The sequence below is a fragment of the Gymnodraco acuticeps genome, unplaced genomic scaffold (genome assembly GCF_902827175.1).
Source record: "Gymnodraco acuticeps unplaced genomic scaffold, fGymAcu1.1, whole genome shotgun sequence".
Classification (NCBI taxonomy): Eukaryota; Metazoa; Chordata; class Actinopteri; order Perciformes; family Bathydraconidae; genus Gymnodraco; species Gymnodraco acuticeps.
Genome location: NW_022989748.1, coordinates 347,269 through 364,526, shown reverse-complemented (window position 1 = coordinate 364,526; position 17,258 = coordinate 347,269). Strand labels below are relative to the sequence as shown.

Sequence of the window (17,258 nt, the reverse complement as noted above, 5' to 3'; positions counted from 1 at the left end):
TTTTAATGTCACAACTGGCTTTCCACCAGACATCGTTCATGATCTATTTGAAGGAATTGTTCCTCGTGAAATAGCTCTTTGTCTCTCTGAGTTCACCTCGAAGAAGTACTTTACTTTGGAATTTTTGAATGACTCTATAAAAACGTTCCCCTTCAAGTGGACAGATAAAACAAACTGTCCCCATCCTGTGCCTCTTACCTATTCAACAAGGAGAACAGTTGGTGGCAATTCTCAAGAGAATTGGAGTTTGATCAGGTTTTTGCCGCTCCTCCTGGGACAGAAAGTGCCTGCTGATGAACCTGCCTGGAATCTCCTCACTGACTTGAAGGACATAGTTGACCTTGTTGTCACACCGGTGCACACTGACGAAACGATAGCTTATTTTAATTTCAAAATCTCTGAGCATAGAGTACGGTTTAAGGAGATTTTCCCAGACTCCAACTTGCTTCCTAAGCATCACTTCTTGGAACACTACCCACAGCTAATCTTTTTTTGTGATCAAATTTTTATTGATGTTAATACACGACATGTACAACTACAAGCACAACATTTTATTTTTTTTTCCTTAAATGAAATAACTGAAAGTACACAAGAGAAACAAAATTAGATAAAAATAATTACTTACAAAATATACAAAATGCAGAATTCAGAACACACAAGACAACGAAAATAAAATAAACCCTACCCTCCCTCCCAGACATATAAACACACATACACACACACACACACACACACAGGGAAACGCAAAGGTCGCAATTGAAAAGGCTGTGGATTATGGAAAGGGAGAAATCATTCTAAAAGATCTTTGAAGGAATCGACTGCAGAGCGCCAATTGTTTATATTAGTGTCATTTGTCCTATTTATTCGGGCAGTTGACAACTCTAGATAAACAACATCCAGGGATGCAAGGACCCAGTGTCTGAAGGTGAGGGAATTAGGAGGCTTCCATCGAACCGCAACCATCTTTTTTGCAGCTGTTAGGCCAGCTAGTAAGATGCGCATCTTAAGCTTGGTGATATTGAGCTTTGACAGATCATTCAATAGTAGAGCGGGTGCAGTCACCGGCACTGTCACTGAGAGCACACGTGACATGCCAGAAGCCACTTTAGTCCAGAATAGAGCGACTGGGGGACAGTCCCACATCATGTGCATAAACGTGCCAGGGGACTTCATAGTGCATAAACTACATGAGGGATCGTCTATCATTTTCATACAGTGAAGTTTACGTGGGGTAAGATATGTTCTGTGGACATAGTTAAAGTGAATCTGTTGGTGATCGGGATTCCGAGAAGCTTCTTTTATGCTTGACCAAACACCCTCCCAACTGAAATCAGGGTCTAAAACTGGGCAGTCACATCTCCATACTCTGTCCAGCTGTAGGTTATCGTAGGAAGCCTCCAGAAAGAAATTATACAGTGTAGACACCATACCCCTGTTTTTCCCTTGTACAGTAAACAACTTATAAAGAGGATGAACGGGTATAGGTTGTTGCCATGGGACACCATGTGCCTTGAGAGCAGATCTGAGCTGCAAATAGAAGAAAAACGAGCTATACCTGGCAGATTGAATGCACTCTTAATTTCTTGAAAGGAACACAAGCCCCTGTTATCATAAATGTCACTCAAGTGGTGAATACTGCTGTTGCTCCAATGAGAGGATGAGACAGGTCTCCCACCAATTAGCAGACCTTTATTATTATATATAGGAGAAAGTGTGTGCCACTTGCAGGAAATCTTACATTGTGATTCAGCTGTGCGACATATCTTGATGAGATGTGAAACTATAGGGCCAAAGCGTAGTTGACATTGCCTATTTGTTAAATTGGCAAAAAGGATATCCTGCAGGTTCCAAGGTTGTACGATATTTTCCTCTATATTACGCCAAGAAACGGAAGCATTAGGGTTAAGCCACACCAGTAACGGACGAAGCACAAATGACCAAAAATACAATTTAAAATTAGGCACCGCCAGACCACCACCTTCCCTCCTCCTCTGTATAGTGGATAATTTCAGTCGTGGACGCTTTGAATTCCAGATAAAGCGCGAAATAAAAGACTGGATTTTTTTCCAATAGTCAACCGGGGGTGAGAGGGGGATCATTGAGCTGACAAAATTAATCCTGGGTAAAATGTTCATTTTGACTATAGATATTCGGGCCCGAAGACTGTTCGGAAGGCTAGTCCATCTTTCCAAATCCATCTTAATCCTGTTCCATGTTTCTGAGTAATTATATGTTACAATACGATTTAACGATGGGAACATTTCTATCCCAAGATATTTAAAGTGCTGGACAACTGGGACATTGGGTGGAAATTGAAGCATTTTAGCTGACTCATTAAGGGGTAAGAGGGCAGATTTAGACCAATTAATCCTAAAGCCAGAGAGACAACCAAACTCCTCACAAATAGATAACAATACAGGCATAGATTGAGTCGGTTTCTCCATGAAAACCAGAATATCATCTGCGTATAGCGCCACCTGATGGTGAGTGTCACGAACAGAAATCGGATGTATACTAGGGGATTGGCGTATCATTTGGGCTAGAGGTTCAAGGGAGAGTGCAAAAAGTGCTGGGCTCAGTGGACATCCCTGACGGGAAGATCTAGAAACAGGGAATAACGCGGAGGATAATTGCCCAGTGAGCACCAGAGCTGAGGGATTAGAGTACAGCACCTTAACCATATGTATAAAGCCATTACCAAAACCCATTTTCTCCAGCACAGACCACAGAAAGGACCACTCTAGTCTGTCAAAGGCTTTCATTGCATCAAGAGACAGCACCGCTGCCGGGTCTTTTTTGTCTACTGAAGAATCTATTATATGGAGAAGACGTCTAACATTATCAGCAGCTAGCCTTGACTTTATAAACCCAGTCTGATCACAGTTAACTAAGGTTGGCATATAATCCTGAATGCGCCTGGCAAGCACTTTTGCAAATATTTTTAGATCCGAATTTAATAAACTTAGAGGCCTGTAACTAGCACAATCTGTCGGGTCCTTATCCTTCTTTAAGAGCAAGGAAATCAAGGCTATGTTCACGTCCCTCGAAAAACTGCCTTTATCTATCGAATACATTATCATATCCAAAAGTAGTGGACCCAGTTTATCCCAAAATGCTACATAAAATTCGGGAGGTATCCCATCTAAACCTGGTGATTTGTTTCGTTGCATGTTGCGTACTGCATCTTTTAATTCCTCTAAGGAAATGGGATCATCAAGATGGGTGGAATCAGTGACTGCAAGCTGTGGTAAGTCTAGCTGACCGAGAAAGGCGTCACATCTATTCTTGTCCAACTGAACCTCTGACTTATATAAATTGGAATAAAAGGTTTGAAAAGTCTCATTTATTTGCTTTGGCTCAGTTGTGACATTACCATTCAAAGATTGAATGGAGGGAATATCTGCAAAGTGCTCACTAGACCTGATTTTTGAAGCCAAGAGGTGACTGGGCCGAGACCCGTGGAAGTAATAGCGCTGCCTAACCCTATGTATTAGAAATTCTGATCGTTGTTTCAAGATATCATTTATTTCCTTTTTGACAAGTTCACGTTTAGATGCCGTTTGTTTAGAGTAATTATTCTGCAAAATGGAGTCAAGACTAGCAAATTCTGCTTCCAAAGCCTGTAATCTGGCGGATCTTTCCTTACATACATTTGAAGAGAACAATATGGTATTGCTTCTTATAAAGCCTTTGACTGCATTCCATAATATTCTTGGGTCCTCAACTGAACCTATATTTAAGTCAAGAAATTCTTCCAATTGTGTCAGGAGTTGTTCTTTATATTTTCCATTTCCTAGTAAAGTGGAATTGAGGCGCCATCTAGTGGCGCGCTTGGATAAATTGCCCAGAGTCGCACAACAGAGTACTCCCTTGTGGTCTGATAGGGCAATAGGAAGCAACATTACACTATCGACTTTCTGGAAAAGTTGTGGAGAGGTAAAAAGATAATCTATCCTAGAAAAAGATTTGTGTCTGGCTGAGAAAAATGAATAATCTTTAACCTGTGGGTTAAAAGCTCGCCACATGTCCACTAGTCCCAAACTCCCAGCCCAAGACTGGAGCGCAGCAGTAGCCGACTCCTGATCTCTAGAGGCTGTTAAACTTGACCGTTCATTTGAATTCCATACTGCGTTCATGTCCGCTCCCACCATGATAGCATACTCGGTTAATTCTAGCATTTTTTTAGTTAAGGTATCATAAAAATCCTTATCAAATGTATTTGGGGCATAGGCAGAAATAAGAGCCACCTTTCTCCCATAAACTTCCACCCTGGCAATAGTTATCCTCCCTGCAGTGTCTGCCCACATGTCCAGCACCTTAACGTTCAAATTACGTCTAGATACAATGGCTACTCCTTTGGTTTTGGAGTTAGCTGAAGAGGATGCAATAGTGTGATAGAATTTATTAGCAACGCGGCCGGAATCTTTACTCAGCAGGTGCGTCTCTTGTAGGAAAGCCAGATTAATTTTACGGCGATGTAACATAGTCAACACACTAGCTCGCTTGTGAGGTGCATTCAACCCATCACAGTTCCACACAAGAATAGATAAATCACCCATTGGGCTGCACTGCTCTGGAAGATGTCAACAATAAGCTGAGTGGTACGTCAGATGATAAACAACCATATTTACTAAACCTGTAAACGAGACCAAAATAGAATGGAGTCCCTCCCCACATAATCAATCCGAGAAGATGTAAGCGTTTCCCATAACTGGACAAAGACAAAAACAAGACAGTCCCCCATACATTTCCCCGGTAACAAAAACAAGATGATACAGAAAAATAAAGATTAAAGACGATACATAAAATAACTAAACAGTACATTAAACGGATATTCCTAAATTGATCCGTGATCTGATTGGATATGGGGCTGCAAAAGGATTATAACTACCCTTCTACCCAGTACTTAAAGCTTACTAAACCGTTGTTAACAGACTAAATGAAATAACCTAAGGCAACAATGAGCTTAGTTATTAGAAGAAAAGAGAGCAAAAAACGTAAATAGGTAACATCATAGCATACACTGTTCCGATAACCAACGCACATTTTACCGGCCATTGTCCATTCACATCCGGCATGCACAGCGGATCCGCCGTGATATAGATCAAAACAAAAAGCCGGCTGTGTTTGTATTAAAGTCCAGAGTCTATTACGTGGTGTGGGATCCAAAAATCAAGCAGTAGGCTCGCAAGTTAGTCTGATCAGCCAAACAATGATAAACAACTATCCGTCCCCAAATAAGTCCAGCGTCAGACAGAAACAAATAAAAAGAAGCCTGCAGAAATAATCCAAAACTCTGTAAGAGATCCCAGACCACGCAAAGCAGTGTGCATTGAATCTAAAACAGCGACGCTATATAGTCCAGCAGGTTCCAAAAGACCGCTATTCGCCGTCAGACGAGCGCCCAGGTCCCGGGTCCCCATCGGTTGGTGCATCCTGCACTCCTGGCAGGGAGACGATGAAGTCTTCGGCATGTCCCGGGGAATGAAATGTCTTAACTTGACCAGCTCCCTTGACCTTCAGTGTAGCGGGGTAAAGGAGGAAAAATTCCACCCCTTTGGCACGGGCGGTATCCATTGCCCGGGAGAAAGCCTGACGACGTTTAACAGTGTAGCTGCTGTAGTCAGGGCCCGCAGTGCTGGAATTGGGCCGGTACTCACCGGTACGCAGTACCGGCACTTCTGGTTCTGACCCATGGAGTACCGGCACTTCTTGCTCAGTACCGGCATGTTGGCGGTACTCCGGTACTCATGCACCGTGCCAGTACTCAACACTCTCCCGCCGTTCTTATTATACATCCATATATATATATACAGCCGCCCGGTACTCAGTAGATGCGTCATGAGGTGCCGAACGGACATTCTCATCGCTCTAACCGCTGGAGTTTCACAGCGGCTGTCAGCTGTTTACTCCTGTCATTCAAACAGAACGTGCTGGAGAGGGGGCGGGGCTTATCTTCTCCATGTAAATACTGTGGTGGAAACGACTATGTCAAAATTAACCTATTTGACCGTGATTTAATAGTAATACACGTTTCAAAATAATAATAATAATAATAATGCCGAAGTAACAACATACTGAAAACTGTTAGTAAAACCATGTTTTAATACTTTACAATTTACATACCTAGATGCACGTGTGTTGTGTTTATGCAGTGCAACTCCCACCCAGTGGGTGGCTATGTAGAGTGATAGAACAGAGCAGGCACGCCCCCGAGAGAAGGAAAGCAAGTCACGTCACAAATTAGCATTTCTAAAATGTTAGCTTGGATTAATAAAAGTGCAAAAAGACAGCGGTTGTCGCCGGAAGAAACTTCAAATACAGAGAATGCTGTGCCTGTGTTGGAAATTGTGTCTGATGGGGAGCTTTCTTTGGTTGATCCTCCTGCTCCAAGTTCTAGTGCATTAGCATTAGCACTAGCTCCGCCGCCTCCTCCAGAGCCTCTAACGTTAGCTGCTGCTGGCGCAACTGCCACCACCAACACCGGGCAAAGCGATGCACCTGACTGCTGGACAACGGACCAGGTGCAATATTTTTGCAAGACCAATGCATGGCTCCTTCTTAAAGATAAGAAGCTAGGATGTCGGATATGCAGAGATCATGTCAAATCTTTGGGAATACACACTGGACAAGGACTGAAACTGTCAACTGAATGGGGTGAGTGTGCAGTGTCTCATTTCGGTGTTGACAAGGGCAAACAACAAGCTAGCCTGAGAAAAAAAATCAAAGAACATAAAGAATCACAAGCCCATGTAAAAGCTGCTGACATCCTTACATCTGCTTCACGTGAAACTATTCAACATCAAGTGCAGTCTATGCATAAATCTGAATTAGACACCACTATCAGAGTTTTTCGAACGGCATATAAAATTGGCAAACATAGCCGGCCATTCACAGACATGCCAATTGATTTGAATGTACAGAAACTGAATGGGCTGAACGTGGGCAGGGTTTTGCACTCCAATAAAACCTGTGGCGAAATCATCGACCACATAGCTCATGAGCTGAAGAAAAAAAATGGCAAAAGACATTACAGAAAACCAAAGAAAACTCTGTGTTTTGGTCGATGAATCTACCACTATTAGTGGTAAAACGGTGCTTGTTGTGTGTCTACGCTCAGCATTAGCTGATGCTGAGCCCGAAACGTTTTTTTGGGAGCTGATCGAGTTGGATGGAACAACGGCTGATGACATCACAAAGGCGTTAATGGAGTGTCTTGGAAGAGATTTTAACGAGGACTTTTTAGGTCAGTGTTTCGTTTCTTTTGCATGTGATGGGGCTTCAGTCATGCTAGGGAAGAGAACAGGCGTTGCTACCCAGTTGTGTAGTAAATTCCCAAGCCTGTTTGTGTGGCACTGCTCCAATCATCGTCTAGAGCTGGCAGTTGGGGATGTGGTCAAGGAGGTCTCAGGGCTCAATCATTTCCAGATCTTTTTTGACAAACTCTATTCCTTGTTCCATGCCTCCCCCAAAAATCAGAGGCAGTTAGCGCAGTGTGCGCAAGCAGTCGGACAGCGTCTCCTGGTGATAGGGCGTGTTTTGTCCATCCGCTGGGTGGCTTCAAGTGAAAGGAGCGTCAGAGCAGTCTGGGAAAACTACCGAGTGCTTCATGATCACTTCACAAATGCTGCAAACGACACGAGCAGGGATTCCAGAGACAGAGCAAAGTACAAGGGCCTGGATGATGTGCTCACATCTGCAACGTTTGTCAGCAATCTGGGACTGATGTACGATGCGCTCACAGAGCTCAGCGACCTCTCTCGGCAACTCCAAAAAAGAGAGATGACACTGCCTACAGCAGATAGGCTCTTAACTCGAGAAATACGAGTTTTTGAATCCATGGTCACCATGCCTGGCCCACACATGACTACAGTTCATACAGCTCTAGCTGAGAAGTCCTTCAAGGGTGTTGCCCTGCGTGAGAATGGCAGGCTTGTACAGATTCATGCAGGTCAGTTTTTCCGCAGTATGGTAGAGAATCTGAGACACAGAATGACTTCCACAACCTCCTCTCATGTCAGCACAAGAGAAATCCCATTACATGGCCGGGAGGCCCGGGACAATCAGCTAATCCAGGACATGAAAGTTATCCATCCTGGAAGTTGGCCTGAAGAGGAGTTAGACGTACAGTATGGGGACGTAGAGGTGCTACGTTTGTGCGAAGTGCTGAAAGTGGACAGAAGAGAGACTGTTCAGGGCTTTCGCGAATAGGAAACCAGGGCATCCCATACACCTGCTGCCATGGAGCCTCTACTGAAAGCAGTCCGAACCATCGCTGTCTCCACTAGTGAGTGTGAGCGGGCATTCAGCTGCATGAACGATATCCTTACTGCAAAAAGGAATGCTCTCTCTGTCAGCCGACTGTCCAGCCTGGTTTTCATTAAATGTAATGGACCATCACTAGGACAGTTCAATCCGGAACAGTATGTGAGGTCCTGGCTGGCAAAGGGAAGGAGAAGTGCTGATGAAAGAGCCTGTCCAGCTCCAGCCCCTGATACTGATGTCCCCAAGGCCTTCTGGAGCCTTTTCTAACAATGTGAAGTATATTGCAAAGCAGCTCACCCAGTGAGAAGAATTTTGGCATAATGTGCCGATTTGTACAGATCCTGGAGATAGAAGGACTTCAGACCAACCAGGGAGTTATCTGATCAGCTTGGTGTTCAATGTAACTCTTTACCATGGCTCAGACTTTGTTACTTGCAGTTACAGTTTCTCATTTTAGATTGTGCAAATTTTGCATTTGTTTTTACTAGGGCCGGGACTTTAACGCGTTAATTAAGATTAATTAATTACACAAAAATTAACGCGTTAAAAAAATTAACGCATTTTAATCGCACTTATTTTTGCACCGCGGAACGTTTCTCACTGGATGAGTTTCAGGCGTACCGATTATACTGGAGCACCAACTAACGTTCATGACTTCAGACAACAACAAACCACAGTGAACAACAGTGGGAAATGTTGTTTTAAAAAACGGACGGATGGAAGCGTCGATAAGAGCACGGTTGTGTGCAAATTATGCAAAAAGGAATTCGCATATCACCGCAGCACATCAAGCCTCAAGTATCACCTCAATGCAAAAACATATAGCAGCTAGCGTGGAAGCTAGCGTGGACGTTAGCCTCTTTTATCGCGTTCACACCATACAGTCTATGGTTCACACCAAAAAGAGCCGGTACTAAAATTAGTTACTGAGAACCTTTTTACCCCCACGAAAGTCCCTGCTAGAGAGCAGAGAGTTGCTAGAGAGCAGGGACTTTCGTACGGCTCTCTTGTGAGAAAAGAGCTATATTTCTGATTGGCTGGGCGGATTGCAAACCACGCCCCGTAAAACTCCCAAAAAGTTTGGTGAAGCCGCCATTTTATTATCCTCGCATTAGCATTATTAGCATTAGCCCAGCGCAGAAACGCAGAGAGACTAACTTATGGCAACACAAAATAAAACATGGGAGCAGTAGAGATGAGGAGGTGTCGGCGTTCTGGCGATTTACTCGGAAGGCTTCAGTAGAAGCTGCTGGGACTCCCAGCAGCTTCTACTGAAGCCAGTCCCCAACTCCGGGGACTTCCGGCCGGGGACTTTGGGCGGCAGTATACGCCGTGAAGTGGTTTGCGGCCTGCCAGTAAACCCAAAGCAGAAGAAGAAGAAGTGACGTCAGCGGCTTCATTTGTTCTCATGAACTAAGTTCTCATGAATCTTTGTGGGAAAAGTACTGCGGTGTGAATGCGCCTAATGGTATACTAAAATCCATGTGAAAAAAATTGCTTCTCACTGTTCTCAGGTCAAATATTTATATGCGATTAAAAATGCGATTAATTTCGATTAATTAATTACAAAGCCTCTAATTAATTAGATTAATTTTTTTAATCGAGTCCCGGCCCTAGTTTTTACATGTTCTTTGTTCATGCTCTTTATCATTTTTTCTGAGTTGGAAAGTTAGATTGCATCATAGTTTACTTTATACATATTTGTATTCTTCAGTGGTGAAGTATATTGCAAAGCAGCTCAGCCATGTGAGAAGACTTTTGGCACTTTTTCGTTTTTCGTTTTCTGAGTTGGAAAGTTAGATTGCATTCAAAATGTACAGAAATACTTAATTTTGTTAAAGCTTTTTATAAAAAATGCTTCTGACCAGAGCTTTGTTTCCTTGTCATTAATGTTGAACACCACCAGAGGGGCTCTCACCTGAAAGGTCTCTGCTTCATGTGTCTTCAGCAGAAGATCTAGACTTTGATTGCTATATTTTCAGTTAATATTGACCTTACTGAGCTTTAGCCATATCCGCTGCCTATCATAAAAAATGTTAAGTACAGTGAACCTTTCTAAAATATACAGTAGTAAAGAGACAAACCCACCAGCATTATAGTAGCCAAATTCTTGTTTGTGGGCTGTATATATAAAATTGACTTGAAAAAGTTGCTGATTTTAGAGTACTGGCACCTTTTTCATTCCAATTCAAGCACTGGTCAGGGGAGAAGCGAATCCTCCGTCCATCAATCGTGAGCGGGGCTTTCTTTGCGGCACGGAGTATGTCTTGGCGGGTGGTGTAACGGAGAACGTTGAAAATCAAAGTGCGGGTAGCGCCTACCTGCTTCTTCCTGTCGTCGCTGTAGATACGATGAGCTCGCATTAACTCGCCCTTCAGATTACCTAAGGAGGGGAACCACTTTGGAAGTGAGTGTGTCAGAAATTGTATGGCGTTAGACCCTTCAAGTCCTTCCGCTAGCCCAGTTATACGGACGTTGCATCTTCTGCTCCGGTCCTCCATGTCCGCTAGCTTGAGTTGCATCATGTCCAGCGTATCCTCGTGGGTGGCTAGCATACCCGAATTTTTCACCACATCCACCCGTATCTTGCCCATCTCTGCCTTAACGGTGCCGATGCTTTCACTCAGTACCATCAAGTCCGTTTGGATAGAAGTCAATTTCCCCTCCGTCTCCTTTCCCATCTGTTGGAGTTGGTCGAAGCGCGAATCCAGATAGCCTCGTTGCTTCTCAAGCACCGTGTCGGCTAACGCCTCCATGTCAGACTTCCCCCTCGTCTCGGGACCCTTTTCAGGCGGCGACTTTTTGCTCTATTTAGACATTGCCTTCGATCAAACACTCAGAGGCTAAAATATATATTTTTTAAATGGTCTCAACGGTATATATTTACAGAATTAGCATCACTGGGTTGAGCGAGTTTAACCTATGCTGCCATCTTGTCCAGCTGATCACGTGACTCCCCCACAGCTAATCTATCAGTTTGGTCCTCTAGTTTCTCTCTGGACTTTAAGATTTGAAGCCAAGCATAGCTTTTTTAAGAGAGTTGTACGACACACTAGCTGCTTTAAAAACTTGTTGTTGTCCTTGGCAGAGAGACACCAGTTATCCATGGCACACCAGCTCTACTCATGTAGCTTTCCTAAGCCTCTACTGGAAGTGAAAAAGTTCTCAACTGTTTGCATTGACGTCCTGAAAGATGATATTGCACAGGCTGTCAAACACCCAAATGTGAAGGAAGTTTCTTTGGCCGAAAATGTCATCTATAACGGATTTAACTACAGACTTGGAATGATCCTTGCTCATGGATCAATCGGAGGGATGCCTGCATTCACTGAAATCATCCAGATGGTGGTTCTCAAAAAGGAATTGGTCTTCATTGTTCGGAAACTAAGTTCTTGGTACATGGAACACTACAGAGCCTATCAACTCGAAATCTCGCTTCAAAGAAGATTGAAGTTTTTGAGGCATCTCAACTGACCGATCCTTACCCCCTGGCAGACTACACAGTTGGGGCCATGCGGCTTATTACACTCAAGCGATATATTCAAGGTTAGCATAAAGTAATATCTGTTTGGGGTGGGTCGGAATCAAAGTGGATGTGATGAATTATGCAGGTTAATTTTGTTTTCATTGTAATTAACATGAATGATCATATCATTTAAATTCAACAGAGCTAATGTTGCACGTAAAACTATTTGTTCATAGCACACAATCATTAGTCAACCATGAACAAAGCACATCTCTAATATCTCTTTCTCTCTCTCTCCAAACCCCACCCTTCTTTCTTTCCCTCCCACTCAGAGGATCTCCAAACATGGCGGGCGTCACGTGGCTCCTGGTGATTTTAGAAGGGGACAGTCGCATCAAGCTGGAGCTTCCTAATGGCATCCCCTCCTCGGTTGACGAAGTCATCCAAGAAATAACGAATTTCTGTGGTCTAACTAATGAAATACGGCTTCAATACAAAGACGCTGATTTCGGCACTTGGGTTAACTTAACTTCAACTTCAGAACTCAAGGATCTTGCCACTTTGAAAGTTATTAATGTAGTACCCAGTGTGACTTTATTCTTAGAGCCAGTGGAATACTCTGTGGATAATGTGATGAAAACTTCTGTGCAGAAAGGATGGAAACTGGAGCGACTTTAGTCAAACACTGATATTTATTGTGAGTAGAATACGGCCGGAGAGGTCCCAAAGTATATCACACTTCCTTGTGAGCCACCTAGCAACACTCTAAAGACAAAGCGTGGAAACATGGATAGATATATCCTTAAAGGAGGGTCCTAAAAAGCCCGCCTTTCCTATCTTAATCATTACCAGACATTGGAACAAAGAACCCGTTTGTATTACAAACCCACATGTGCCAAACCCCTCCCCCACAGGAAGTCAGAGGACCTCTTGACCTGTGTCCTTCTCACATTACAGGCAGGAGTATATGTGATTTAACGAAAAGCATATCTTTGTGACTAACAGTTTCTCAGAATAGCTGAGAAACTCAAGACACAAAGAGATCGGATTAAAATATTCTCTGACAGATAAGGCTAATTTTCAAAGCCAAGATGATTCCAGTATGTCTTCATCTGCATGCTCAGGTGACACATTACCCGTAAGCAGCCCTTCTTCGGGACACCTACAGAAAGGAGCAGTGGCCCAAGGTGTTCCTCATCCCTACTTTCTCTCATTCAACAGAAACACAACTTAGGGATGGAAATGCAGAGCACCAGAGAAGCCAGGTTAGACTCACTCCCAGCTCTAAAATGCTTTCCAACATACTGGAAACGCTCGCTGACAAAGTCTATTCATACAAATCCTATCCTAGCGATGCAGACTTCAGTGAAGTGGCAGAGGCACTCACACAGACACACCCCTGTCTGAAAGAACCTGGGTCCTTCAACCACAGTTACGGATGGAAACAGAGACTCAAGACGAAGATGTACAACTATCGCACATACCTGAAATCACATAGTTCATCATCTGACGAGCTGACTGTGAATACTGTGAAAAGAAAGTTGCCGACGGATGCCCACCCAGCAAAGAACATAAAGAAACCTAGGCGAGCTGAGTCTAATCATTACCCATCTCTGCCTTTCAACGAGACACCAGAGTCCATGGAGCAAGAGAGAGTGGCCCTCATGTCTGAGGTAAAGAAAAGGAACAATGTCCAAACAATAAGACAGAAGATGGCTCGGACGTTCGCATTTCGGAGGCAAGAAATTGTCGACAAGAAAACATCTTTGCACGAAATGATCGAGAGATGGCCAGCACTCTTCGAAGTTCAAGAGGTACACTAACTTTACTCATAGTATGTATGTATATGTGTGTGTAATCAAATGTACGTAAAGCTAAATCACATGCTTTTGCATGAGGCACATATCCTTTGTCTGTTTTTGATATATATATATATATATATACCTATACTACCTATATTCCCTAGGTGAATGAAGCATTCATCAGAGTAACCACAATACCCCTTGAAGCAAGGTTCATGCAGAAACTTGACGAGAAGTGCAGTGAACTAATTCAAGTCGTCAGAAAGAAGGGTGGAGCTATCCGGGAGAAGACAAAGCTCCTGCCATTTGTGGAAACGGTATGTACAGATGTTTTTTTACTTTACTGCTCACTTACATATATGCCTCAATAACAATAGATATATCTTTCAATACATAATCAATTATTTATAGCATTGGTCACTGATCCGACACGGCAACCTTTTAGCCAGAGGTTTCATAGACTTGGCACATTCATTCTTCATGTTCATGTTTTTCTACATGTTTAGACATCCATTTTGGCGTAATGGGAATTCTTGGCTGTTTTTTCATGGCCTTAATATGGTTGACACACTAATTGACTGATATTGTAATCATTATTTTATCGACTGATATGAAAAAGTGTCCAGCCCTACCTTCACGCCAAACTATGCTCTTTTTTCATGTCTCTACTGTCTAAATGCATACTTACTCATTTATCACCCAAAGCTCATCTGCATATATGACCATTCCCATGCATTCATTCCTACATACACTAGATCTCAATTCCACATTAACAAACCATGGCACACTCACACTGATTGAATGGATGAACTGAACAATTAACATTAATTATTGTGACTGTCTTCATGCAGGATACTGACACCACTACAAAGAAGGAGATTGCTCTCAAATGTCTCATCCTCAACATGGGAGAATCGGTGGAGGACCTGATCAAAGAATTCCTGGTAAGGCAAGATTACTGTTGAGGTGTTAAAATTCTAGCTAAGGCTGTCCACTTTATATGATGTGTGTTACATTTTACATAACATTTTAGTTATTTAGCAGGTGCTCTTATGACTAACAACAAGTGTAATAGGAGTACAAGTCAAATTCAAATGTCACCAACACAGCGAGTAACCAATAGGCAGTCCTAGTAGTGTTTAAAGACGTGCTCAGACAATAGCTGCAGACAAGAGCCAAAGCTATGCATCACGATACAATTCCTTCTTACAGCCAATTATGGCCTTCCAGGACGTCCACGATATGTCTTAACAGTTAGGCTATTCATCTGGGGGGAAACCCGAGCTATATTGATTTCAGATTCTTTTTTGCTAAATTATTTTCCAGGTGTCGGAGAAGGATGAGGCTGGACAAATTCTTCAGCGGGAAACTATCGCAATCTTCGTCATCAGAGATGCACAAGTCGCAACCAAAGACATTGGCATCATTCTTGAGGGACAAGAGGTTGTGAATAAGTTGGCGTCTGTTGCAAATACTGTCGCCATTCTCCTGGGCTTCCTTTATGCTCTCAATCTGGAATATATAAAAACTGTCATAGCAATTACCCTGTGGCACTGATGGGCTCTGCTCTGGCTGGTAGAGTACGCAACTGTTTTGCGTACGCATTTGGTTTCAAAGGTCAATAATATGTTTGGCTGCCAGCTCTTCAAAGTTCCAATCTGACCCTTGAGAAACTTGACTGTTTTCAGGCAAGAATTATTTTTCATTTTTATGCCTTTAGGCATACAACCGCGGTGCAGTTTTTCTATGTATTATTTTAAATTGTTATATTTTATTTGAACAATGCTGATACCCTGTACATTGTTTTATAAGTAATAAACCCGTTATTAAATATCACAATGTGTAATGAGAATTATTGATGTAATCTATATTTTTTGGATTAGATTAAATGAGAAATTTATAGTTTAACAAAATGTATACATTTTTGATTGGATAAAACAAATAATATTTAGTTAATTTTAACGAGAAAAAACTGTTTGATAAAATCTATATTTTTTTGTTTGGATTAAATATAGAATTTAAATTAATTGACTTCCTTCAACAAGAAAATATACTTTGTGCCAAGTCTTATATAATAGTTTCCATGGACATAAGAAATATTGTTTGAGGCGAGTTTGTTTTTGCTCCCATTTTTCATGAGATGAACTCAAAGATCTAAATCCTTTTCTATATACACAAAATAACCATTTCTCTCAAATATTGTTCACAAATCTCAAAAAATCTGTGATAGTGAGCACTCCTTTGCCGAGATAATCCATCCCACCAGGTGTGGCATATCAAGATGCTGATTAGACAGCATGATTATTGCACAGGTGTGCCTTAGGCTGGCCACAATAAAAGGTTCAGTTTTATCACACAGCACAATGCCACAGATGTTACAAGTTTTGAGGGAGCGTGCAATTGGCATGCTGACAGCAGGAATGTCCACCAGAGCTGTTGCCCGTGAATTGAATGTTCATTTCTCTACCATAAGCCGTCTCCAAAGGCGTTTCAGATAATTTGGCAGTACATCCAACCGGGCTCACAACCGCAGACCACGTGTAACCACACCAGCCCAGGACCTCCACATCCAGCATGTTCACCTCCAAGATCGTCTGAGACCAGCCACTCGGACAGCTGCTGCAACAATCGGTTTGCATAACCAAAGAATTCTGCACAAACTGCCAGAAACCGTCTCAGGGAAGCTCATCTGCATGCTCGTCGTCCTCATCGGTGTCTCGACCTGACTCCGGTTCGTCGTCGTAACCGACTTGAGTGGGCAAATGCTCACATTCGATGGCGTCTGGCACTTTGGAGAGGTGTTCTCTTCACGGATGAATCCCGGTTTTCACTGTTCAGGGCAGATGGCAGACAGCGTGTGTGGCGTCGTGTGGGTGAGCGGTTTTCTGATGTCAATGTTGTGAATCGAGTGGCCCATGGTGGTGGTGGGGTTATGGTATGGGCAGGCGTATGTTATGGACGACGAACACAGGTGCATTGTATTGATGGCATTGTGAATGCACAGAGATACCGTGACGAGATCCTGAGGCCCATTGTTGTGCTATTCATCCACGACCATCACCTCATGTTGCAGCATGATAATGCACGGCCCCATGTTGCAAGGATCTGTACACAATTCCTGGAGTCTACAATCAACAACCTGATCAACTCTATGCGAAGGAGATGTGTTGCACTGCGTGAGGCAAATGGTGGTCACACCAGATACTGACTGGTTTTCGGACCCCCCCCAAACCCCCCCAATAAAGCAAAACTGCACGTTTCAGAGTGGCCTTTTATTGTGGCCAGCCTAAGGCACACCTGTGCAATAATCATGCTGTCTAATCAGCATCTTGATATGCCACACGCAAGATTTATTTTCAGCACTGTAGCCAGGCTGACAGAAAGCCACAGCTCGATTGAGCCTTCTATTCCCATAGCACTCAGTAGTAATGATTTTATGTGCTTTTTTAACGATAAAATTGTTACTCTTAGAAACAAAATTAATGACCTCTTGCCTTTGACCAGTATAGTGTTATCAACAGCTCCCGGAAACGTAAGTTCTAATATTACACTAGATAGTAAACTAGAATGCTTTTCAGCCATAAACCTTGAACAATTAAATTCAATGATTCTCTCTTCTAAACCATCAACGTGTATGTTAGACCCAATTCCAACTAAGCTGTTGAAGGAAGTTTTTCCATTAATTAGCACTTATTTATTAAATATTATGAATATGTCTTTATTAT

The 17,258-nt window shown here is 42.7% G+C and overlaps 1 protein-coding gene and 1 long non-coding RNA gene across 10 annotated transcripts in view; one reads left to right on the top strand and one right to left on the bottom strand.

Moving 5' to 3' along the window:
* The window catches only part of LOC117550089, a 42,683-nt gene that overhangs the window by 16,549 nt on the left and 8,876 nt on the right, over positions 1 to 17,258 (bottom strand). The gene's annotated exons all lie outside the window — the stretch shown is intronic.
* On the top strand, positions 11,147 to 15,169 carry LOC117549950. The gene is made up of 5 exons (XM_034222181.1): positions 11,147 to 11,811; positions 12,064 to 13,545; positions 13,698 to 13,850; positions 14,385 to 14,477; positions 14,860 to 15,169. The coding sequence occupies exons 2-5, from the start codon at positions 13,021 to 13,023 to the stop codon at positions 15,088 to 15,090; spliced, it is 1,002 nt and encodes a 333-aa protein (XP_034078072.1). The 5' UTR covers positions 11,147 to 11,811; positions 12,064 to 13,020; the 3' UTR covers positions 15,091 to 15,169.